Below are 25,575 nucleotides of genomic sequence, written 5' to 3' on the forward strand. Positions count from 1 at the left end.
TTTTGGGTTTTTTTTTTTGTTTTTGGTATGAAATGCTGCTATAAATAACGCCTGAGACTGGATAATTTCTATAAAGGAAAGAGATTTAATTGACTCACAATTCCACATGGCTAGGGAGGCCTCAGGAAACATAATTGTAGCAGAAGGGGAAGCAAACATATCCTTCTTCATATGGCAGCAGGAGAGGGAAGTACAGAGCATAGGGGGAAAAGCTGCTGATGAAACCATCAGATGTGAGAACTCACTGTCACGAGAACAGCTTGAGGGTACCCCCATAATCTTATCTCCTCTCATGAGGTCCCTTTCATGACATGTGGGGATTATGGGAACTACAGTTCAAGGTGAGATTTGGGTGGGGGCACAGCCAAACCATATCATGTACCAAACACTTTTAATACATCTCTTGCCATTTATCCCAATGGGTCAGACCCAAAACATATTCTGAAAGCCTTATTATGTCATGAGCAAAGGTTAAGATTCTAAAATAATTGCTTCATTTCTTACCTTGTTGCTACTTGTGTTTTGATTTTAGATTTGTACGAAGACTACTTTATTTTTACAAGCCCAGCAGTAAATTGTATGCCAACCTGGATCTGGATTTTGCCAAGGCCAAACAGCTCACAGTTGTAGGTTGCCAGTTTACAGAATTTCTTCTTGAATCTGAAGAGGTGAGCATTCTGAATATTTTCCAGAGCAAATGTTTTTTATTGAATTTGCTTCCCTTCCCCTCCCTCTGTTTCCACCTTCTGTTTTGCTTTTATTTCTGAATATGCATAAGCTGTATTTGGAAACATAGGAAATGATCCCAGACCTAGAGTTGAATCCGGACTTAGTCACTAGTTGTGAGACTGGGCAAGTTATCTGCCCTCTGGAAGACCTGGTTTACTCTTCTGTAAAATGGAGAATAATATCATCTCCATGTAGCATTGTGTTGAAGCAGATTAAAAAACAGCAGGTACTCACTGATTGATAGCTGCTATTGGTAACTTCATCATTATTAAGTTTTTGTACTTGATTGAAGTCGATTTTCTAATTACAGATTTTGAATGCTTTTCTCACAGTATCACAATGTATTTACTTTTAGGATGGGCAAGGTTACTTAGAAGATCTAGTAAAGGATATTGTTCAGTGGCTCAATGCTTCCTCTGGGATGAAACCTGAAAGAAGTCTTCAAAATAATGGTTTATTGACCACCCTTAGTCAACACTACTTTTTATTTATTGGAACACTTTCTTGCCACCCTCATGGAGTTAAAATGCTGGAAAAATGCAGTGTATTTCAATGGTGAGCATTCCTAAATTTTGTTGCAATATATACATAAACTTTATTTTTAATGTAGTTAGATATGGTATGCTTTTTAGTCTGTGTACATGTGTTTGGTTAAGTTTTGTTTTAAATTAGCATTATCTTTGCTTTAATATTCTTTTTTACATGATACTTGTTATTAAATGCTTTCTTTCCAAAAAGCTTGTTTATATTAGGAATTTTTAAAATATACATTAAAGTCTTTATGCTCTTCCCACTCCAGCATTCAAAATAGTAACTATGTGTGATGATTGATATGTTCATTGATTGTGGTAATTTTCACAATGTATGTGTATATCAAATCAAGTTGTACACCTTGAATAATACAATTTTTATTTGTCATGTATACTTCAGTAAAGCTGGAAAAAATATTTGTTTATTGCATCAATATAGTAATTGCTTTTAACCTTTCTTCTTCTTATTTTTTTAAGTCTCCTTAATCTTTGCTCCTTGAAAAACCAAGATCACTTGCTAAAACTTACTGTTTCCAGCTTGGACTATAGCAGAGATGGATTGGCTAGAGTCATCCTTTCCAAAATTTTAACTGCAGCTACTGATGTGAGTATAATATAGCCAGTAAAACTATTTCTATAAACAATTAATTTGCTACTTTATGAATTTTGAGCTAAGTAAAATTAATTTTAAATTCTAAGAATATGATATGGAAATTGAGTTTACTTTAAAATTTTAGTTTCTCCAAGGAACTCCATATAGTACTCATATTTTTATATCACAGAGAAGCTGCTAGATAGAAAGGGAAGTATTTTATTTTACAAGAACCACAAAAGTATTCATATCAAGGGCTAGACCACCAATTCCAGTCATTCTTCCCTTTTCAAGTAGCAGGACTCTCCCAAAATAAAATCAAATAGGTTATTTATGGTGAAGGATTTTTTTTTTTTTTAAATGTATTCATTTATCTTTATAGGCCTGCAGGCTCTATGCAACAAAACATTTAAGGGTATTATTGAGAGCTAATGTTGAATTCTTTAATAATTGGGGAATTGAGTTGTTAGTGACCCAGCTACATGATAAAAACAAAACGATTTCTTCTGAAGCTCTTGATATCCTCGATGAAGCGTGTGAAGACAAGGTAAATGTTCATTTTTTATAATTTAATACTTAAATTTTTTTGAAATACTCATTTGACAGTTTTGTAAAAATATATAATAGGCATTTTGGAACTAAAAAATTTTCTATTTTTGTGCAATTATTAAAAATAATGATAATCTCTTTTAGGCCAATCTTCATGCTCTCATTCAGATGAAACCAGCTTTATCCCACCTTGGAGACAAGGGTTTGCTTCTCCTCCTGAGGTAAATTTTAAGTAAATTTTCAGTTATGTTTTTTTGTTGTGTTCTTTGGCAGTGTATATTAAAGATAAATTCAAATCCAAATAGGAAATACTCTAAAGAGTTTACCTTTTAACATCTGAAATAAACCTATTTTAGACCTTGTACATCCTTTAATATTAAAACATTGTCTTTTCATTGTTTTGAGTTTTTTTGTTTTGTTTTGTTTTTTTAATTGGTCTGTTCGTACTTTTCATGACATTTTCCTTTTTTTTTTTTTGAGACAAAGCCTCACTTTGTCATTCAGGCTAGAGTGCAATGGTCCAATCTTGGCTCAATGCAACATTTACTGCCTCCCAAGTTCAAGTGATTCTCCTGCCTCAGCCTCCTGAGTAACTGGAACTAAAGGCTTACGCCACCACACCCAGCTGATTTCTTGTATTTTTAGTAGAGACAGAGTTTCACCATGTTGGCCAGGCTGGTCTCAAACTCTTGACCTCAGGTGATCCACTCACCTTGGCCTCCCACAGTGCTGGAATTACAGGCGTGAGCCGCCGTGCCTGGCTGACATTTTCTTTATTGTGATTGGGTTCTTGTGTTGTTGCAAAGATTGTGAAAATTTATTTGTAATTGAAGTTATAATAAATTATAGTTGACCTTTTAGTTTTATGAAGGAACTGTTCCTATAGTCTTTTAGCTCCTTATACTTTTTAAAATTTTAATTATTTTAGCTTCTTAAGACACTTTTTTTGCCAGACTCAATGTTAAACTATTGCTTGTTTTAATTTGCAGATTTCTCTCCATTCCAAAAGGGTTTTCCTATCTGAATGAAAGAGGTTATGTAGCAAAACAATTGGAAAAGTGGCACAAGGTAACTTCTTATTTGAATAAGGTTGAATTTGTGTGTTTTTATCTTCTGAAATTGATTCGTGAATTTAGAAGGATGGTTTTTTATATCACTATTTTGAAATTAATAAGGTTAAATATTTAAACATCCATATCAAGTTATCAAGTTGAGTCCTAAATTCTGCATAAGTGCTAGTATTTTTTTAAACTACAGTTATTTATTTTATTCTGAACTGTTGACTGTATTCATTCTATTGAAATTTGACTTTCAACTCATTTGATTTTATAATCTAATTTGTTGGCCCTATTTATCATTTCTTTCATTCTTGGGTCCCTTAATATAATCTACAACTTTGCTAGTGCCCTTTTAAGCTAAAATTAAAATAATTTTTTTAAATGAAGGGAGATTGAAATTCCAAGGAGATATAATCATTTAATTAAATTTTATTTTAGGATACTACTTTGCCTAAATCTGAGAATGAACTTCTTGCTGTCATAGGGAAACCTGATAAGAAGGGAGTAGTTTGAAGATATGAAACAACTTTTCTAGCTTTTCTTTAGCTGGTGATTGCTGTGGCTTCATTATTTTGTTTGAAGTATTATAAGTCATCAAAGCATCTTGGAAACCCATGGTCAGAATGATCTTTACCAATATAAATGATTTTTAGATTTTTCATCATTTCATCATTTCAGATCAGTTATCCTATTTTCTCTTTTTTGTTAGCATAGTTACAGATTCTTTTATAGTGTCTGTATTGAACCATATTTCATAAGAGATACTCCTAAATGGACTAAAACTTTGAAGCATACAACTTAAGGCATGAAGTCTTTTAGTATTTGATGAATTATAGAACTGAGACAAGATGTAATAGGTTTGTTTCCTAGAAGATATTTAAATCATCATAATAACATTTATTATACAAATCATAGCAGTAGAAAATTGCTTAGAATATTGGTGCAGTGCTTACAAATAGTAAGCATAAAGTATTTAAGAGCTATAACAAACTCATATGCAAGGTACAAGGGGGGAACACAGAGGAGAGATTAATGATTGAGCTTTAGGGATTATCAAAAGAAATGTTGGATAGGCGCAGTAGATGTGATACTTGAAATGATCTTGAGGAGTAAATAGGCAAATAAATTACAAGAAGGGTATCCACGGAAGGAGCAGAATAAAGCTGTAGAGATTATTGGAACATTATAGACTTATGAAGAAAGTCATATTCCAATGTAGTTGGAACTAAGATAAGTGTGGAGTAGCAAGATGAGGCTGGAATGGTAAATTAAAGCTAGATTGTAAAAGGCCTCTTAAGCCATATTATATCATCCTAAGGGATTTCTATTGTATATGTAGTGGGGAATCCTTAACAGCTTTTAAGGAGTTATGAGTTGCACTTTAGTAATCTGACAGGTTGCAGTGGAGAGACGGAATTTTGATCATTGAAGGGAAAGTCTAGGAATATTGACACGAGTTTAGAAACAAGAATTGATGAGTGCCTGAACTTCACTGGTAGTTAGGTTGAATAGATAAGGACACATTTTCTGGGCATTTTCAAAATAAGATGGACAGAATTTATGGGCTGATTGAATACAGTAAATAAGAGGTCCAACTTGGCTCATAAGATTTCTAATTTAATGAGTGACTATATAACGGATCACTATTAAGAGATCACATTTATAAAAAGTGGTTTGCTAAGATTAGGATAATGAATTTTCAGTATGTTGAACTGGCATTGCCTGTGCGATGACCAAGTGATGGCTTAAAAATGTGGATCTGGAGCTCAGATTTGTGAGGAAGATGGCAGATATGGGGGTCATTAGTATATAGTAGTAGTTGAAACCTGAGCCGAAAGCTTATGGGTATGATAGAACATTTGCATTCATAATACCTTGATCTGTCTACCCTTTGCTAAGTATCTGACATATTTTAAATTTAGTGACTGTCATTGTGATACTACGTGCAATTAAAACTATTATCTTCTAGGAATATAACTCAAAATATGTTGACTTGATTGAGGAACAACTCAATGAAGCACTTACTACTTATCGGAAGCCTGTTGATGGTGATAACTATGTTCGTCGGAGTAACCAAAGGTGTGTACCCAGTGCTAGTTCTCAGTTATCACATTTAAAACCAGTTCATCATAAATTGTTTTTAACATTTCTGAGTTTTTGTACATTCTGTTTCTTACATGATATAGGAAGAATCTTAACGTGCAGCGTTAATTGCTCAAAAATTCAGTGGCATTCATAGCATGTTGAATATCCTTACTGATAACGCATTCAGATATACTCCATGCTGGCACCCCAGTATGTATCTCTAGCCCTAGATTCTCTTACCAGTACTTTGAGATCTGATAAACTGTTACAGGTTGAACATCACTTATCCAAAATGCTCGAGTCCAGAAATGTTTCACATTTCAGATTTTTTCAGATTTTGGAATATTTGCATATATATAACGAGGTATCTTGGGAATGGTACCCAAGTCTAAACATGAAATTAATCTGTTTCATGTACACCTTATACACGTAGCCTAAACATAATTTTATGCAGTAAGTAATTTTGTGTGTGAAATAGTTTGCATTAAATACTAATGTGTGGAATTTTCCATTTACAGTGTCATGTCAGCGCTTAAAATGTTTTGGATTTTGGATCATTTTGGATTAGGGATGCTCAGCCTGTATTTTACCTGAGAAATCCTCATTCCTTCTTACTTTCATATTTTTATTTATGCTGGAGAGTTGTATCTAATTTTATTTATCAAATACTCATTGATACTCTTGTTCTGATTAGCATATTTAAATTATCCAGGAGATATAATAATCGTCTTTATTATACTAGATTACAGCGTCCTCATGTCTACCTGCCTATTCACCTGTACGGACAACTAGTACACCATAAAACAGGCTGCCATTTGTTGGAAGTACAGGTAAAAACATAATTCATTTATTTTAAGTTTATTTATTTTAATTCATTTATTTTTTTACAATAGTAAAAAAAACAAAATCTTAACATTGCTAAAATATTACCTTTGCAAAAAGTTCTCAGTAGCCTTAATATCAGTGGTGTAATTGCTTTTAAATTCATCTATTTTGTAATTGACTTAGGCATTCTATATTTATTAACCTGAGAAATATTAATGGCCTTGCAGTGCATTAACTGACTTGTGTATGACCTTTTGAATAACTAACTTGTTATTTAGAGTAAGCAGTCCAATGAAGGTCTGAGTTCTTTTCTTAAAGTTTATTGGAGAAATTCAGATCTCCAAAAACTTACTGAAAAACTGAGTTTTTCTTCCACTCATTGGGAAATTAAACTGAACCTAATACAGATTAAATTATCCTTGTTGAGCAGTAAATTGAAAGTTGCTGGTTGTGAGCACATTTTATTCTCCTGTACTTCATGGAATGTAACAAGCATAGGCAAGCAGTTGTTCTTTGAGTTATAATATGTACACCGCATTTATGGTTCTGAATATGTCATGCAACTGTTTTCAATAAATGTAACTTTTATTTTAGAAATAGTTATAGGAATATTTGTTTATGAGACAGAACAATAGCTATTTAACAATTTAGTTCCTTTTTGTATCAGTGTTCATCTCAGGAGCACAAAGTTTTACATAAATGTACTCTCTAGTTTCGTGTGTTTTTATATTATGTCTGTGAAAACTGTTGGGACAGGTATTTTCATATTAACATTTGAAAATTTCACTAAAAATTTAAATGGTTTTCTCAGTGTTACTACTTACATAGTATGATAAAACCTAAGCACTAATTTACTTTCTGTTTTAAAGAATAAGTATGATTATTTAGTAATACTAAGTGCCAAGTACTTTGGTAAGCACTGTATGTGCAATAATTTATTAAATCCTGAAACCTTATGATGCAAATGTTATTATCACTCTTCTAAATATTAGGAAATCAAAGGGTGGGGAGATGAAGTAACTTGCCCAAGGCCACGCAGTTAATAAGTGATAATTCTAGAATGTGAATTCAGAACCCCTGCCCTAATGCTGCTTCTCAAGAAATTTTACATAAAATTATTTAGAATTTTAAGTATGTAAAAATGACAAAAAGCAAACCTTATATAGGTTTTATGATGCAATAAGAAAATAAATATATAAATATATTATTACTCATGCTATTTTTTTTATTTCTCCAGAATATTATTACAGAACTCTGTCGTAATGTTCGTACACCAGATTTGGATAAATGGGAAGAAATTAAAAAACTGAAAGCATCTCTTTGGGCCTTGGTTTGTAATAAACACTTCTGTAAGATCTTCGCAATTTTTAGATTTTTCAGGTTTTTTTTTTCATTTATACTAAATAGATAAATATTATTTTCTTTGGAACTTCTTCTTAGATTAATATTCAAGACTGGATTGTTCCTGCCAATTTAAGTATTATCTCTATGTTGAAGAATAGATGGTTGAGCTATTAGTTTCGTGACTTTTGTTTTGTTGCTAAGACAACTAGAATTAATTCATGCCTAATGTTTTTTACTTGAGGAGGCTTTTACATTTTTTTCTCTCTCAGAGATAAGGTTAAATTTGTTTCTTGGTAGCTTTCCAAATCTTTTGAAAGAGTTACTCTTGTAAATATATTTGATGTAAGTGATTTCTTTTGTTTCAGGGAAATATCGGCTCATCAAATTGGGGTCTCAATTTGCTACAGGAAGAAAATGTGATTCCAGATATACTAAAACTTGCAAAACAGTGTGAAGTTCTCTCCATCAGAGGGTAGGTCATTTAACTCAGAAATCTTTCTAATGTAGACATTGTTATTCACAAATGGATGTTAGGGAAAAGTATTTTATGATTAAGTGCAGTGCATAACTGTTAATCCACTGAAAGTTCTAATGATACAAGATTATTAACTGTAATAAGTTAAACGAACTCCTTGTTTACTATTGTAATTTGATTTTTATTATGATATTGAAGTTTACCTTGTAGGTAACAGGTAAGGCACAGTGTTATACAGATATTCCAGTAGTCCAGTTGCCCAGCTGTTCCAGATTTATACTAGAAAAGCTAATATATATCTTTTTTGCTCATATTGCATTGTGTTCTTTTTATTTTGTTGTAATTACTATCTTTATTGGGAAGGTTTGCTTGTTTTTTATTGCTGCTAGTTTATTCCTAACTAGTTTTTTTTTTTTTTTTTTTTCCCCCCCACAAACGAAACCATTTTGGTGGGTTTTAGAGAAAGTTCAAAGTACATATAGCAAATGAATCTGTGATTGCTTTAAGAAATCTCAGCTTGGAATTATAACTGTTTTTACTGCATCTTTTATATACAGGACCTGTGTATATGTACTTGGGCTCATAGCTAAGACCAAACAAGGCTGTGATATTCTAAAATGTCACAACTGGGATGCTGTGAGACATAGTCGCAAACATCTGTGGCCAGTGGTTCCAGATGATGTGGAACAACTCTGTAATGAACTTTCATCTATTCCAAGCACTCTAAGTTTGAACTCAGAGTCAACCAGCTCTAGACATAATAGTGAAAGTGAATCTGTGCCATCAAGTGAGTATCCTGACAGGTTCATTTAAAGTTAGCAAATGTTAATATTTATATTTGAATTTTAAAATTTAAATGTATTTGTTACATTCCTAATTTGCTTTTGTCTAAGATAATTTTTTGGCAATAATAGCCTCTTGGAGAATGTGTATCTTTTCATAACACAGAGTATAATCACCAGCTTACATTGTTCTCTCTCCTTCTTAGTAGCTTTTGAGAATTCCTACAAAGTTATGTAATAAGCCATGTGCCAGAAGAACCAGTCCTCCTTTTTTCGGCAGAAAAGAAACAAATATAATAAGTATTTATTTATCTACCTTCTTTATTTAATCTTTTTACTCATTTTTCAGATACCGAGATTGTTGAGCCAGAATATATTTTTAACAGATATTACATTCACATCTTCATTTTTGAGAGAAGCACTAAATTTTAAAATAGTGAAATTGTTAATAGAGTAGCAAAAATAGTTATACATAAAATGATTTGTGGTTTTAAGTCCTGTGCTAAGTGGTGTTAGGTGTACAAAATTTAAGGCATGGTTCTTCCTTTTAAGAAGATAGTGTCAGATTTATCAGACTGTGTATTTCACCAAATCTGAGATGCCATGAATTATGAAATGTACCAACATTTTATGTACTACAAAAGGAGAAGAAAAAGTGCTACCTATTAAACTAGGACATACTACTATTTCAAGATGCATTCTGATTTTAGAATCAAATTCTGTGTGAAAATAGAGATTAAATGTGAAAAGTGTGCATCTTACAATTGACAAAATATAGAAATGGCAATGCAGCATGCAAGTTCACTTAGGATTTTCTTTTACTTTCTTTCAAAATATATTTGAAGTAGTTTATAATTATTCAACAGAGAAGTTAAAAATAAAAGAAAAATCCTATTAGATGTCATTAGGCACTCACTTGGGTTGCATCTTCTAGTAGAGTTGGGCACTAAATTTAATGAGTTTCTTAGTATCTAAGGTAAAATGGGAAATAAACATAATTTAAACATGAATTTAAAATGTTATCACTTGGTTCTCTGTAAGTATATTTTAAGATTGGGAATTCATTTCTTACAAGATGAATTTCTCCTGCCTATAGCAATTTAAAGATGAACTACCAGGAATCTGTAATAACTGAGTAAGCATCCTTGGTCAAGTCTCCTTTTTCCCTTTAATTTCATCATGAATATTCTCATAAATTACATAATTTTACTTTTTATTCAAGTTCAAACTCTGGGTTTCAAGAAGGATATTTTCATGTAGCTGAATGGTTTAACCCTTTATTTTTAAATTTTTTCCTCTAGATGACTAAAAAAATATTTCCTGAAATGTGATGTCACTAGTAGTTACCATGAATTTGTCATTTTTTATGTGTTTTTATTAATTGATCCTTCAATCATAGGTATGTTCATATTGGAGGATGACCGGTTCGGCAGCAGCTCTACTAGTACATTTTTCCTTGATATCAACGAAGATACAGAGCCAGCATATTATGACCGAACTGGACCCATAAAGGATAAAAATTCGTTCCCTTTCTTTGCTTCTAGTAAACTTGTGAAGAATCGTATCTTAAATTCACTTACTTTGCCTAACAAAAAACATCGTAGTAGCAGTGATCCAAAAGGAGGGAAACTGTCATCTGAAAGTAAGACAAGCAACAGGCGAATCAGAACACTTACGGAGCCCAGCGTTGATTTTAATCATAGTGATGATTTTACACCCACATCCACTGCACAGAAAACATTACAATTAGAGACTTCATTTATGGGGAATAAGCACATTGAAGACACTGGTAGTACACCAAGCATTGGAGAAAATGACTTAAAATTCACCAAGAATTTTGGTACAGAGAATCACAGAGAAAATACAAGCCGAGAGAGGTTAGTAGTAGAAAGTTCAACAAGCTCACATATGAAGATGCGTAGCCAAAGTTTTAATACAGACACTACAACAAGTGGCATAAGTTCAATGAGCTCAAGTCCTTCACGAGAGACAGTAGGTGTAGATGCTACAACTATGGACACAGACTGTGGAAGCATGAGTACTGTGGTAAGTACTAAAACTGTTAAGACAAGCCACTATTTGACGCCACAGTCTAACCATCTGTCTCTCTCCAAATCAAATTCGGTGTCCCTGGTGCCTCCAGGTTCTTCTCATACGCTTCCTAGAAGAGCACAGTCCCTTAAAGCACCCTCTATTGCTACAATTAAAAGTCTAGCAGATTGTAACTTTAGTTACACAAGCTCTAGAGATGCTTTTGGCTATGCTACACTGAAAAGACTACAGCAACAAAGAATGCATCCATCCTTATCTCACTCTGAAGCTTTGGCATCTCCAGCAAAAGATGTGCTGTTTACTGATACCATCACCATGAAGGCCAACAGTTTTGAGTCCCGATTAACACCAAGCAGGTGAGCAAATACATGTTTAGAAGTGACCAACCCTGTCTCTACTAAAAATACAAAAAATTAGCCGGGCCTGGTGGCGGGCGCCTGTAGTCCCAGCTACTCGGGAGGCTGAGGCAGGAGAATGGCCATGACCCTGGGAGGCGGAGCTTGCCGTGAGCCGAGATTGCGCCACTGCACTCCAGCCTGGGCGACAGAGCAAGACTCCGTCTCAAAAAAAAAAAGAAGTGACCAATAATGGTTGCATTTTAACAGATTTAAATACAAAACGTTAGCCAGGTTTTTTTTTAACACTACATAAGCCTCATAACTGACCTATTATAATTGTTTACTATGGTAGGCTATAAGCTCCTTGTTACCCGATATGACTTGAAATAGATTCTTGCAGCTGCGAGGGGGGAAGAAAATCCTATAGGCCCTGAAAATAAACACACATGCTTTGCAAAGGACATACAAGTCACAAGCTTTTTTTTATTTATTTCTCGCTTCTGCAAGGATCGATTTTAAAAAGAAGCATGTCGGGGGAATCAGGAGCTTAAGACCTACAATAACAAACAACCTTTTCAGGTAGGTCAATTTAAGGCTCCACAAGTTGACCTCTTTATTATTTTTTTAAAAAGATAACTGAAAATTGCAGTCAAATTATTTTCACTTTAAGTAGCTGTGATTATTAAATAGGAACCTAATAAACACTAAATGAATTACTTGATCCTCATGACTCAGCAGGGATTTCTATACCATATTTAGATTATATCAAGCTAGTCAAAGTGAATAGTTTAGATTTTACTTTTAAAAGATACACATTATTTGTTGCAAAAAAGTTTTGTACCTATAATTTTTGTGATTGGACCAAATGCTTCTAAACAGCTTTCCTTAGTTTTAAATTATTCATTTACATTTATTTAAGTGGATTAATATATGTCAACTACTTATATATGTCAACAATGTATATTAGAATACTGTAGCACATATTAAGCACTCAATAAAAGTTAGCTATTATTTTTATCATCATTGGTTGTTATTTAATGTAATCCATCTAGCCCTTACATTATTCTTAATAATATTAAGCAGTTTTGTTTCAATAATACTTAACACATTTAATAGAGGGTTTCCTGGTAGCAGACAACAAATTACGTACCCTTGTAGGATTTAAGAAATGGTGCAGCAATGTCTCATCTATCTGGAACTCACTAGCTTTCACAGCCTTGTCCAGGACAAAGCCAGGGAAATTTCTCAACAGCTCACTACAGTAAATCTATGCAGTAAAGTTCATGAATTTCAAAAATTCCTAAGCCTCAGTTACCTCATCTGGTGGAGATTGCACTAGATCAGTGGTTTTAAGCTTTTGTATTGTTGTTTTTTAAGCAGAGAAATTCCTTTTCCACATAAAGATTTATATGGAAACCCAATAGGTAGAACAGATAAAAAGGGAGCTATACTGGTTGAAATAGGAATTGGGAAGGGGAATTATCCAATAATTGTTTTCCTCCCACTCCAGTAATCCTTGAAGAGTTTTATGGAATCAAAGAAATGTAACAGATTACAGTTTGAAAGACTATTTTTTTGGGTGAAAATTAGGAGCTTGGTTTTTGCTATGATAATCATAATAGCTACTATTTAGAAAGTGTTTATTTTGTGTGTTTTACAAAATCTTTGATTTAATATTAGGCTTTGATTTAATATTAGGCTGCATTCATACATTTTAAAGACTTGGTTTTCCAAATAAAAATATCTTCATATAAATGTATATAAATGTGGAACCTTGCATAGTGCCTTGTATGTATACAGCAGATGTCAAGTAAATATTTAAGCGTGTCTGTTGCATAAGAATCTGTATGAGAAAGATGTATCTTATGGAAATATCAGTGTATCATATTTGTTATGGAATCTCTAGTAGTAAGGAGTATGTTGTGGAAATATCAGTACATTGTGGAAATATCAGTGCCTTATACCAGGATATCTCTTGTCATAAATGACCATTTTGCTCTTGTGTCTGTCTTGTGTGCTACATAAATCTTATGTTGATAATGAAGGCATTAAGGTAATTATCACACAAATAATGATATATAATTGATCTTATTTTTTACAAATATAATATTAAATAGAGTTAATACACATATCCTTAATTACATAAATGCCAAATCTAGTAGTCTCAAGTGATTATGAAGATAGTCCTTGGACCATGCTCTGACTACTGAGGTCAGTTTCTTTTTTTACTTCTAGATGTTGAAAGTTATTCTAATTGCCCACCTTTTCACCTTTACCTGAGCGACCGTAACAATTGTTTTTGGTAACAGTCAACATTACTGATGACCTTTTACATAGCAGTCTATAACAGCTAATATTTTAAAGTGTTTATGTGTTCCCAGTAAACAAGATGACACTGCTTAATACATGACTAGCTGCTTGTCTTTTATGAAGGTAGGAATATGTATTATTTCTTCATATGATTAAAATAACAGGTCAAGAAACTAATGCAAGTGGGGTTTTTTTATGGTTTTATAGGTTCATGAAAGCCTTAAGTTATGCATCATTGGATAAAGAAGATTTATTGAGTCCTATTAATCAAAATACCCTGCAACGATCCTCCTCAGTGCGGTCCATGGTGTCCAGTGCCACATACGGGGGTTCAGATGATTACATCGGTCTTGCTCTCCCGGTGGATATAAATGATATATTCCAGGTATCATCATACATTTTATTGTTTTCCTATGAATTGGTTTCCTGTTTTTTCATGTTCTATAACTGCTTACTAGCAGTCATAATTTAGAGTGGGCACTAGTTTGGGGCAGCATGATTTTTAAGACCGTTTTGTTTAAAGAAACTTTAAGATTAAAATTATTTTACCTTTTTCAACTACTCTGTACTTTTATTTAGTCCTTAGAACATTATCTTTCCCTCTCTTTCCATATTAAATCAGTATCTCATTTGATTTCTTTATCCATAGAAATTTATGTAGAAATTTGTGAAATTTCTAACTTGTTTTTTAGTCACTTTTAACTTATACTTCATTTTAAAATCCTCCTTCCTATTTATCCCATGAAAGGTGGCCACATGTGGTACCCAGTAATTTAAGGTGACCCTAATCCCAGGAGATGCCCACAGATCTCTAGATGGTATATAGTACTAAAGAACACATTTTCTTAGAAGTTTAAAGACATTTTAGATAAACACTAAAATAATTATTTTAATGTCCATTTACTCACTAAGAATATAATAAATACTTTTTGAGTTACTTTGTTAAATTTTGGTAGTTGAACCTTCAGTAAATTTGATTATAGGTTCATATGCTACATCTATTTTAATTGTATTTTGTTTAATTTTGCTAATTTTCATAAAGTGGGCTTATTTTTATAGCAGGACTTACCATGGTTTATATCTTTTTTAGGTAAAGGATATTCCCTATTTTCAGACAAAAAACATACCGCCACATGATGATCGAGGTGCAAGAGCATTTGCCCATGATGCAGGAGGTAATGCATTGTGCTTTGTACTTGTGAGATGCCTCTTTATATTAAAAAGAAAACTCTTAGTTCTTTCTAGTAGGATAACACTAAAAATTTAGGAAGACTCTCTTTTGGATCAACTTTAAAATTATACCAAAACAATTGTTAAAGTCAGCTTAAAATTAAACCACATTTGTGTGTGTGTGAAGGACTTAACATTGTTTTCAGTGAAGTACTCAACCTTTCAAGGAAATAAAAACCAAATTAGTTGTTTCTGTTTTTTAAAAGTAGCACATGAACGATGTGTAACACAAATCCTCATAGATCCAGGAAATAGCTGTTTGTTTAGAGTAAGGAGAGATAGAAATGTACTTATAAAATACACGATCATTGTTATGAACTGTTATATTTTAATATGTAAATGTAAGCCACAGGTTTTATAGCTTTATGATTTTGATGACTTTTTAAACAGATGCCTCTTTATACTTAGAATTATTACATATCTTTAGGCAAATATTGAAGATAGTTGAAATGATGCATTATATAATCTCAGTTTTTCCATTTTGTATTTAAAACTCTATATTAAAATAACAAACATCTGCTGGCTTTCCTTATTTTTATAATTTAAGGCAAATTATTCTTTTTTTCTTTCCAGTTAGATTTTTAGTCATAAAATGTACTTTAGCTTTTTTTAAAATTTCACATAATTTAAGGTACCTTGAAAAGTACTATCTTTATTGGATTATGTTTTATATCTACTTATGCACAGGTCTTCCATCTGGAACTGGAGGTCTTGTAAAAAATTCTTTTCACTTGCTACGACAGCAGATGAGTCTTACGGAAATAATGAATTCAATCCATTCAGATGCCTCTCTGTTTTTAGAAAGTACAGAAGACACTGGACTACAGGAACATACAGATGATAACTGCCTTTATTGTGTCTGTATTGAAATTCTGGGTTTCCAGCCCAGCAACCAACTAAGTGCAATATGTAGTCATTCAGGTAAGTGATCATGTCCTTTGAGGTAAATCCACTTGAATTTGAATCTGACTTGTGGCTTTAACTCCCAGCCCTATTAATCATATATACCCTCTTGCTCCATTCTCACTATCTCAGCCTTAGTTCAGTCACTTAGCTTCTCCCTATTGGAGTGTTAGTATTTTAGCCTCTAATTTTGGTCTCTTCCAATTCATCTTTCATACTATATCCTGGAATTAATCTGTGTGCAATTCTTTAATGGCTATTCATTCTTAACACACAAGACACTCTGTCATCTGTCTAGTGGTCTTTTTCACTTTCCTCCTTTCCTGCAGTTGACATGTCTTTACTAACTGACCTGAAGTTTTTGAACAAATTTTTAGGCATGAAAAACATATTTTCCCTGCTGTCCTCTCTTTGCTCTTTACCCTGCCTATACATACGTGGTCTACATCCTACACATCAGCATTATTTGGCCTGTGAAGTCTTCTCTGACTCTCTGAGGCAGGTGTTGACACTCCTTCCTGTTTCCTCTCATTGCCCTTTGCACATAGATCTCTTATGACAATTATGACTATTACAACTTGGTTATTTTTGTTCTTCCACTCAGTTAAGTTCAGTTAGGGTATGGTCTGTCAGTCTTTACATTTTTATATTTCTGATACCTATGTATGTACTGCTTTGTACAGCAGGCCCATAATATGTATTTGGTAAATAAATAAAGTAGACCTACATTGAGCTTTTTTTTTTTTTAATCAACAAGTGACATATATTAGCAATTTTAAATAAGTATATGTGTGTTTAAAGTATTACCTTTTCTTGGTGAATATCACTTAACCACCTTCAGAAAAACCTGGTGATGACTAAAGTTCTCTGGTTTACTTTTCCAAATTTCTTTTTGGTATTCTAATTCAGAGTTTCCCAGCAGGTGAGTTGCAGCACATTGATATGCCAAATTATGTTATGCTGAGATGCTGATGCTCTCATGGTTCCAGGTCACAGTGGGGCCTGAGTCTGACAGATCCCTGGAGTAGGCCTTTTCCCCTGTGAACAGCCCTGTCCAGGCCCTTTTCATGCTATAATCATTTTCTGTGAGGAAAAAAGTTTTGGAGTGTTTGGTGTATTGCATACAATTAGAGAAGATGTTATTTTATATTCTTTCATTTCAGTGTGCAATGTAAGCACAGGAATTAAGCCGTTATGGTGCTTTAATTGAAATAATTATTTTTTTTCTTCAGACTTTCAAGATATTCCATATTCTGATTGGTGTGAGCAGACCATCCATAATCCCTTAGAAGTGGTTCCCTCTAAGTTTTCGGGGATTTCTGGATGCAGTGATGGGGTGTCTCAAGAAGGCTCAGCTAGCAGCACCAAAAGCACGGAATTGTTACTAGGTGAGTCTTCGGATTCAGATCCAATTATTATTAGTAAAACTGTTATTAGTTGGTTTTGTTTTTCGTAAATACTGTAAATTAAAGTTGTCTCAAAACAATAATACGTCCATTTTAGTGAAGCAATTTAACACTGTTCAATATTGCACCTATATCACCCACTGATACAGAGCCTCTTAGCTATCTGCTTTTATTAGAGTTTTGCTCCCAAAATGATAGGCAGATCATGTGTAACTGATCTCAGTTCTAGGTCTTTAGGTGAAGTTTAAAAATAAATTTCATGATTTTTAATCATTTTTGTTGTGATATAGATAATATTTAACTTCTCCCTGAAATCTTTTTAGGTGTTAAAACAATTCCAGATGATACACCAATGTGCCGTATACTCCTTCGCAAAGAAGTTCTAAGATTAGTCATTAATTTGAGTAGTTCAGTTTCAACTAAATGTCATGAGACTGGGCTTTTAACGTGAGTAAACTATGTGCATAAGTATTATTTGTTTATTCTGTTTTTTAAGTTGAGAAAAGATTCTTGAAATACTTCAAAAGTTAGGCTAGTTAACTTACATCAGTAGTTCATCAGTTGTTCTAAACTGCGTTGCATACCTGTGTGAGGCTAGATTTTCTTTAATACTTCAACCAAAACAACATATGGCAACAGATCAAATGCAGAAGCGAGTATGAGAATCCAGCTATCTTCTATTAAGCCACACTTTTGAAGAGATCTGCAAAAAATGTAAAATAATGCCACTCTTCTCACTTTTTTACTTTTGGAAAATACAGTTATTTTTATTAAAATATATGTTATTTATGTTAACATGTAGTGGATTTATTTTTAAAATAAATTAATTCATGTTAGGAAATTCTCTCAATTTTAATTTCTAATATAGTAGTTAATGGTCACTATAACCCACACAAAAATAAGCTTTTTTGGGTCCTCAGTAATTTTTAAGAAAGTCCTGAGACCAAAAAGTTTGAGGAAAGTGGGCTTACATGTAACAAGTCATAATTTCTTGGTTTAATTTTTTTCTTATTATTTAAAGCAGTGATTCTCAAAAGGAATGCACCTCAGGGTCTCCTGTAGGGCTTTTTTTTTTTTTTTAAGACAGTCTTGCTCTGTTGCCCACGCTGGAGTGCAGTGGGGCACAATCTTGGCTTACTGCAACCTCCGCCCCCCAGGTTCAAGCGATCCTCCTGCCTCAGCCTCCCAAGTAGCTGAGATTACAAGTGTGCGCCACCACACCCAGCTAATTTTTGTATTTTTAGTAGAAACATAGTTTTGCCATGTTAGCCAGGCTGGTCTCAAACTCCTGACCTCAGGTGATCCACCAGCCTCAGCCTCCCAAAGTGCTGGGATAACAGGCAGGAGCCACCACGCCCGGCCAGCTGTAGGGCTTTTTTAAAGAGTGATATAGGTATTGGGGTCCCATATAGGTATCAGGGTCCCACAGCAGACCTCTGGGCCAGGAGCTCTGGGAGTGGGCCCTTAACTGGTCGCCCACCCAACCCACAGCTGATTCTGAGGTGCTCTCCTAGCTAAAAGCTGTTATTTGAAGTATCCAAAGAAATAGCCTGGTCAGGGATGTTAATAACTTAACTTTAAAGATGTATTTCTATTTTAAAACTTAATTTTGAACATATTTTAATCATCCTAGGCTGATAAATACATTTTGCAGTTTCTCACGCCAATGAAAAAGAATGCTTCAACTTTACGAGAAGTATTCAGGTTTTGATAATCTTTTTTTTTTTTTTTTTAAACCCAAACTCAGAATATCTAAGTGTGTGAGAGGAATATTTAATATTTTATATTCTCAAGTCATCTCCCCAAGTATGCTGTCTAATCCATATCTGTAGGGAAATATATTTTTAAAGTAAGTGATACCTTGGAGGAAAAATAGATACATCATGATTACAGTTTTCATCACACCATAATCTTTTATTTTAGAATTAAGGAGAAGTATCCTCAAACATTTGATGACATATGCCTTTACTCTGAGGTTTCCCACTTGCTGTCACACTGCACATTCAGACTTCCGTGTCGGAGGTTCATACAAGAATTATTTCAAGATGTACAGTTTCTACAAGTAAGTATGATTAGTACTTCTCAAATTTATCTTTCAAGAATAATTCAGTGTTTGAATTGAATTAAAATACACATTATAGTTGGGTGTGGTGACTCATGCCTACAATCTCAGCACTTTGTGGGGTTAATGCGGGAGAATTGCTTGAGCCCAGGAGTTCAAGACCAGCCTGGGCAACATAGTGAGACTGAGTCACTACAATTTTTTTTTTTTTAAAATTAGCCAAGGGTGGTGGCATGTGCCTGTATTCCCAGCTACTTGGGAGGCTGCGGTGGGTGGATCATTTGAGTCCAGGAGTCAGAGGTTGCAGTGAGCAAAGATGGCAACACTGCACTCCATCCTGGGAAGACTGAGCAAGACCCTGTCTCAAAAAAATTATATATTTATATAAACATGTTATATATTTTTATCAAAGTCATTAATGATACACCATTTTTTCCCTAGATGCATGAAGAAGCAGAGGCTGTGTTGGCAACACCACCAAAGCAACCTATAGTTGATACATCTGCTGAATCCTGACCTCATATTTATGATGGATATAGATATATACTATATATATTCATATTTGTGGATTTCCTAAAAGCCTCAGAAAATACAACTGACTAGGTAGCAAAGACAGGAGTATCTTCTGTACACTGTTCCACAGTTACTGGTACATGAACAGTTGGAACTGCTGACTTTCCTAACCAAAACAACTTCCTTCTCTCCTTTGTTGAGCCTTTTGAGGGGTTCATGATTCATTACCACAGTTTTAAGAGTTTTAGTTACCATTGTAGCAAGAGCCAAGCACTGAATACCTACATAGGTTTTCTATTTTTTTCATTTTAAAAACATAATGACAGTGGAACAATAATGGGATATGCAGAAGCACCCTTCACAAGTTATTTCTGAATTATTTTTAGGGTAAATATACAGATGCCTTGTTTGTTAACTAATTTGTGGAAAGCAGGAATCAGTGTCTCTAAGGCCGCGTCCTGTTACCACAATGGGGTGTGCTATAACTGCTGGTATTAGAGAGGGAACTTTGGCCCTTTCACGTTTTTCTTAATGTTTGTAACACTACTTCAGAGGTTTATAACCTCAAAGCAAAAGAAGAGCCTCAACAACCTGGGACGTATAAGTTATTTTTATGTTACTAGACTTGCATAAAGATTCTTGTTTTCCAACTCCTCATTTTGTTGCAATGTGTTATTACAGGATATATGAACCAATTAAGGTTTTTCACTACAGTTCTTGAATAAAATTTAAAAATCATTTTTTATTTTAATTAAAAATATTTCCCATTTATAGAGTGCATATATTTGCAATGGACTTCCACTTTCATCAACTTTCCATCTCATCGCTTTAAACAGGAACAAGCACTGTTAGTTTAGACCTAAAGGATAGGAAAGCATTAAATACTACTTTGGATCTCCTGAGGAAGAGATAAGTTTGCTTGCAATTTACACATTCCATGGAGGAAAGAAGAGCCATATTTCCTTTAAAAAAATCATTAATAAAGCTTGTTATTAAGACAAATTGTAGTGAAAAGCCTTAAGTACCAAATTTTAAAGCAGCAGTAACTTAATTTTTATATCAGTGTTTTTGTTTTGCACAAATTAAATGCAGTGATAGGTGGGTTTTTGAGTATATTAATTGCCTTTTTCCATTTGTGAAGTTAAGTTGATGAGGGCAAGGTTTTTGTTTGTTTAATTTGTATATGTCTAAAGATATTTGGAAATTTTTACAGGAATTAAACATATATGCAAATTTGTATATAAAAATAGCATGGCCATCATCATTTGAATGCTTGTAAATGAAAGGATTATCTTTTTTGAGATCTATATATAAATAGAAATAGAAAATCCAGCTGGACTGATTAGGATTCTTTTTTAATTCATTTGTGTATAACATTTTTATTACAATTACACATCAGTTTTGACACAGTCATAGCAACATTAATATTTTCCCATGATGCAGATCCTTTTTGTAATGGGCTTGTTCTTTGAGATCTCTGTAAAGAACCCTGTGAACTAGAAAACATAACTCACAGAGATACTTTTTTAAAAAATTTATTTACTGGCACTGAAAGTTCCAGTTGGGATGAAGCATTTCGTCTCACTACATAACACCTCTTTGACTGCACTTCAGTGAATTGTTCTTATGTGCACTGTGTAGCAACTTACATTATAACAAAGCAGATAAGGGCTGTAAGCTGCTGCTTATGTTGAAAAGTGGTTCTTCAGATTTCCTCTCATAAAATCCAATTGAAGATAATTTTTTTATACTTTATCACTGAACCCAAGTGTTTATTTAAATGTCAACAGTACTTCTAAGAACGTTGCCTGTCATCGTGGTCTTTGGTCTTGGATAACTAAACTGCCTTTCCAGAGAACCAAATGTCAGAGTTACTAGACCAAATAGTGGTTAAAACCTCCAAAGGAAGTAATGTAGTAATCTTATTCATAATGGGATTAACATATTTTAGACATTCGTTTTAAACACTACCTCAGTTAATATAGAGTATAAAATCTGTGGTTTAATCCCTCAAAAGTTAACAGTGATTTTTTTTTTTTTTTTGTCTTACACACATACCCCCTCCCCCACCATCACTATCCCTGTACCCCCACCTTGGTCATCTATCTTGAAATAAGGCTTAGTTAGTATTGGCCTGAATGTTTTCTGGGTTTTTTTTTTTTACTGTTACGTTGAAAAATATGTATGTATACATTATCATATTTGCCTATATCACTTTGGGAAGATACTCAGAGCTTTGTGGTTATCAGTATACTAAAAAAAAAAAGTCTATGCTTAAATTTATAGTGCTATTTGGTTTCTCCATGATTTCACTGACAGGTCTAATACATTTTCTTTGAGTACTTGTTTGTAAAAAGTAGACTTTATGGTGAAAAATACATGCAGTGCCAAATGATTAACTTAGGTGTTTAAAAATATTATAGCAGAAGAGGTTAGGAATGATATCAGCAGTAATAGAAATAATTGAGAAAATCATCTATAAATAATAGATATTACAGACTATAGAATACCAAAATAATGTCAATACTGTAGTTTTTAAAGATTTTAGGATTAATCTTAGTCCATATAAATTTGTACTATTGGTAATTATTGAATAATTTGGAGGAATTTGGGCAGTTGTGCTGGTTGTAAACTGTGAATTTCTAATCGTAAAGTGAATTGTTATTTCTAATTGAACTTTTTTTCAAGAACAGATTTCAGCCTCACATACTAAGTAAATACTGATAAATAAGGAAATTAGAAATTTAGTATTCATAATTAAATATGCTCTAAACTTTATTATACTTTTATTTCCTGTTTATTCTTAGGTAGATTGGAGGGGGGAAACAGTCTGTTCTCCCTAATTAAAATTTTTCTAATAACAATTAGCAGAATAAGGACATTCTATATGACAGTGACATTAAAAGAGGCTCTTTGGAAGTATATACATTATTATAATGTAATAATGTGTACAAGTCCTTTGAAATGACAACTTTAATGGGTTTCAGCTCTTTTATCTAGAGCTCGAGATAATTAAAGCTGAGTTTTTCAGGGCATATCTATCACAACGGCAAAGTGTTCAACAGTGGGATATCAATGCTTATTTAGATTTTCCTACTGCTATTTATATAAAATGTTATTTCATTCCGTTCAGAGGATGCCTTTTATCCCCACATTAAAGCACAGATCATTAAGCAATAAAAACCAAATTGTCTGTCATTCAAATTATAACTGCAGTTATTTTTGCATGGTAAGAGTGAGGTGCTAATTTTGTGTGAGATGAACTTTGTAAACTACTTTGGGAAATGTTCTTTGGAAGTAAGATTTTTTCCCCTTTAGTCTTATGTTTCTAGTTTTGTCTCAGATTCACAATCCATTAAAACATGGGAAAAAAGAAAAGGTAAAATTGAGAGACTTTTATTAGAAGAGCTGTTTGGAATGAACCAACATTTCAGATTTTCCAAAACATAAGTTAGGAAAAGTCTCCATTGTCTTTGCATTAACAAAATACACTGTTACTATCTTAATCTCAAAAGTGTCATTACAGTGAGAATCTCATGTAAAAGCATACCAGTGAAATTAATAGCAGTGCTTATCAAAGAACACAAATCTGTGAGAATCTTTCTAGGAGCATTGTTTTTTTCTTTCAGTTCCAAGTTCCAGGGTATTTTTCATTCCCAGTATGTTTATATGACTCACAGAATGTGGACTTTTTTCCTGTTTGGAGTATTTTTGTAATGTAATATCGGATAGCTACACCACAGCATGCATAAATTGCACATTTTGTTTTACTTTCTTTATAGAATATTTAATTTCAAAAATATAATTTATGCCAAAAAAAGCATACCTTTCAATTTTGCTACTTGGTTGATTTAGCACAAAATGCAAAGTCTTGGGGCAGAGAGGGGGAGTGAAAAAAAAATTGTAGGTAATTGTTACAAAAATGCCTGTCAGAAACCCTAAAGCTGCATTGTAAAAACAAATGGTGTAAATTAGTTTTGAAAAGTGGTAAGGAATTGTGAAAAAAGTGTCAGACTTAATGCTCTCTAACCACATGATTTTCTTCTTTTTTATTTAGTAATACGCTGCTACATATTTGGAGGTTCTGGTGTTTGTAGGTCACTGAACAGACATTGAAATCTGATTTATATTGTATAACTGTAACATAGAAAGAAAAAGTATTTATATTTTTTCTGTAAGAATATTTCATTGAGTTGTGTATAATTTAAATAAGATTTGTCCCCAAATGGTTTCGCTCACCTTGATTTTTTTTGTTGTGATTCTCTTGTTTTTGTATAATGTGTACAGTTTATGTCAAGGGCATTAAAAGCCTCCTGAAGCATAATCTTATCAAAGGGATACATTGTTAATAAAATGTACTTAAAATTCTTAAACTTTGTCATTGTTTTATTTGAAATATTAAAATAATCAGTGGTCATATGGCCTTGATTTGAGTCCTGTAATGCTGATGCTGACACATGTGACTCCAAGCAAAAGTGACTTTTAGGTACCACAGACATGTAGAGTGGCTGTTACAATATTTTAAAGTAATATTCTTCTTAAACACTTCATAATTAAACATCTTTGTAGTTTTTTAAAATTATCTATAAGGATTTGGAAAATAGGTCTTTAGATAGAACAGCTCTGAATTTTTTGAGGAAATAATGTACAATATGAGTGATGATGGTATGACAATGGTGACATCTCTGTGGAAGGTATTTGATGTCTCACACATAAACTGCCCTGATTGAATAAGCTTACCTACAGCTACCTACTGGCAAAAGAGAATACCACAGAAATTACGAATTCTGGAGGATAAAGTTGAGTGTCAAAATTAGAGTCTGTTAATAAAATATGGTAAAATATATATCTCACTTCAAGAAACATTTTGGACAGTGTGGCAAATTTCTGTACACTTTTCCCAATGTCTTCCACTGTATATGTCATTGAAAATATAGTTGGCCCCAAAATAAACTACAAAGCATACTTACAAATTCATCATGCCGCTGATCTTTTAAAAAAGTCCTAATGCAGTGGAACTTGGAAAATACTGTTTCATTTTTAAAACTCTTTAGTATATAAAATAAAAATACAGTACTAGTTTGGTATTGATTTTAAGAAACTAAAATATACTAAAACTTCCCTTAATGCTTAGAGGAATAAAACAACTATGCTTTCAAATTGAATATACCTATTGTGTTGTAAACATTTTAACTGAAAGTTCTGAAAACTCTCTTCTACTGTTTCTCTCTTCCAGAGTTTTAACATTTCTACTTTATGCAGAGTGCTTTAACATGCTTTGTAAATTCGAGATGAAAGCTTATCTTTCAACAGAACTCTCAGAAGTGTTTTAATAAGATATTAAGTCTTGATGTTCTTAATCGGTACACTAGTAGGTAACAAGGTTGACCCTCATTATTTTGGGTTACGTGTTTGAATGTAGGAAGCGTTTCAGCAGTCGTACTGTTGTGTGAAGAGGTCCCAACTCCCATCCCGAATTGTTGAGGTCCCCCGCACACAGGTGAGGACCGTGCACAGGCTGATGCAGGATTTAAAGGCCATTAATGCCAGTGCCGTCCACCACTCAAATATCCTATTTTTAAGGAATTACTGCTGTGATTTTAGGTGCAATTTTTAACAATTATTATGACTATATTAGAAAAAGTAGAGCTTAGAGAACTCAGATATTTACATGAAATCATGATATCATGATTTGCGTCAAAACAACGTGAGGAGAAAGAGTGAACAGAGGTATGGATGGAGCTGAAACAGTCATGGATAGTGGCCACTGGGACTGGTGGTGATACATAGTG

At 33.2% G+C, this 25,575-nt stretch overlaps 1 protein-coding gene across 9 annotated transcripts in view; it reads left to right on the forward strand.

The window, feature by feature from the left end:
- The window catches only part of RICTOR (RPTOR independent companion of MTOR complex 2), a 127,830-nt gene extending 103,674 nt beyond the window's left edge, over positions 1-24,156 (forward strand). For 5 of the 9 annotated variants that reach the window (XM_007961445.3, XM_037990777.2, XM_073014784.1 and 2 more), the window contains 20 exons: positions 533-668; positions 1,085-1,284; positions 1,737-1,863; positions 2,234-2,398; positions 2,545-2,621; positions 3,390-3,468; positions 5,428-5,537; positions 6,286-6,373; positions 7,606-7,698; positions 8,078-8,184; positions 8,745-8,974; positions 10,369-11,377; positions 11,867-11,938; positions 13,877-14,054; positions 14,760-14,844; positions 15,587-15,820; positions 17,035-17,190; positions 17,532-17,655; positions 19,132-19,270; positions 19,712-24,156. In XM_007961445.3, the coding sequence (XP_007959636.1) occupies positions 533-668; positions 1,085-1,284; positions 1,737-1,863; positions 2,234-2,398; positions 2,545-2,621; positions 3,390-3,468; positions 5,428-5,537; positions 6,286-6,373; positions 7,606-7,698; positions 8,078-8,184; positions 8,745-8,974; positions 10,369-11,377; positions 11,867-11,938; positions 13,877-14,054; positions 14,760-14,844; positions 15,587-15,820; positions 17,035-17,190; positions 17,532-17,655; positions 19,132-19,270; positions 19,712-19,786 (3,484 nt within the window). In that variant the 3' untranslated portion in view covers positions 19,787-24,156. The other 4 variants (XM_037990776.2, XM_007961446.3, XM_007961448.3 and 1 more) reach the window with 4 other exon arrangements.
- The last annotated feature ends 1,419 nt before the right edge of the window (positions 24,157-25,575 follow it).

This window comes from Chlorocebus sabaeus, chromosome 4 (genome assembly GCF_047675955.1).
Source record: "Chlorocebus sabaeus isolate Y175 chromosome 4, mChlSab1.0.hap1, whole genome shotgun sequence".
Taxonomy (NCBI): Eukaryota; Metazoa; Chordata; class Mammalia; order Primates; family Cercopithecidae; genus Chlorocebus; species Chlorocebus sabaeus.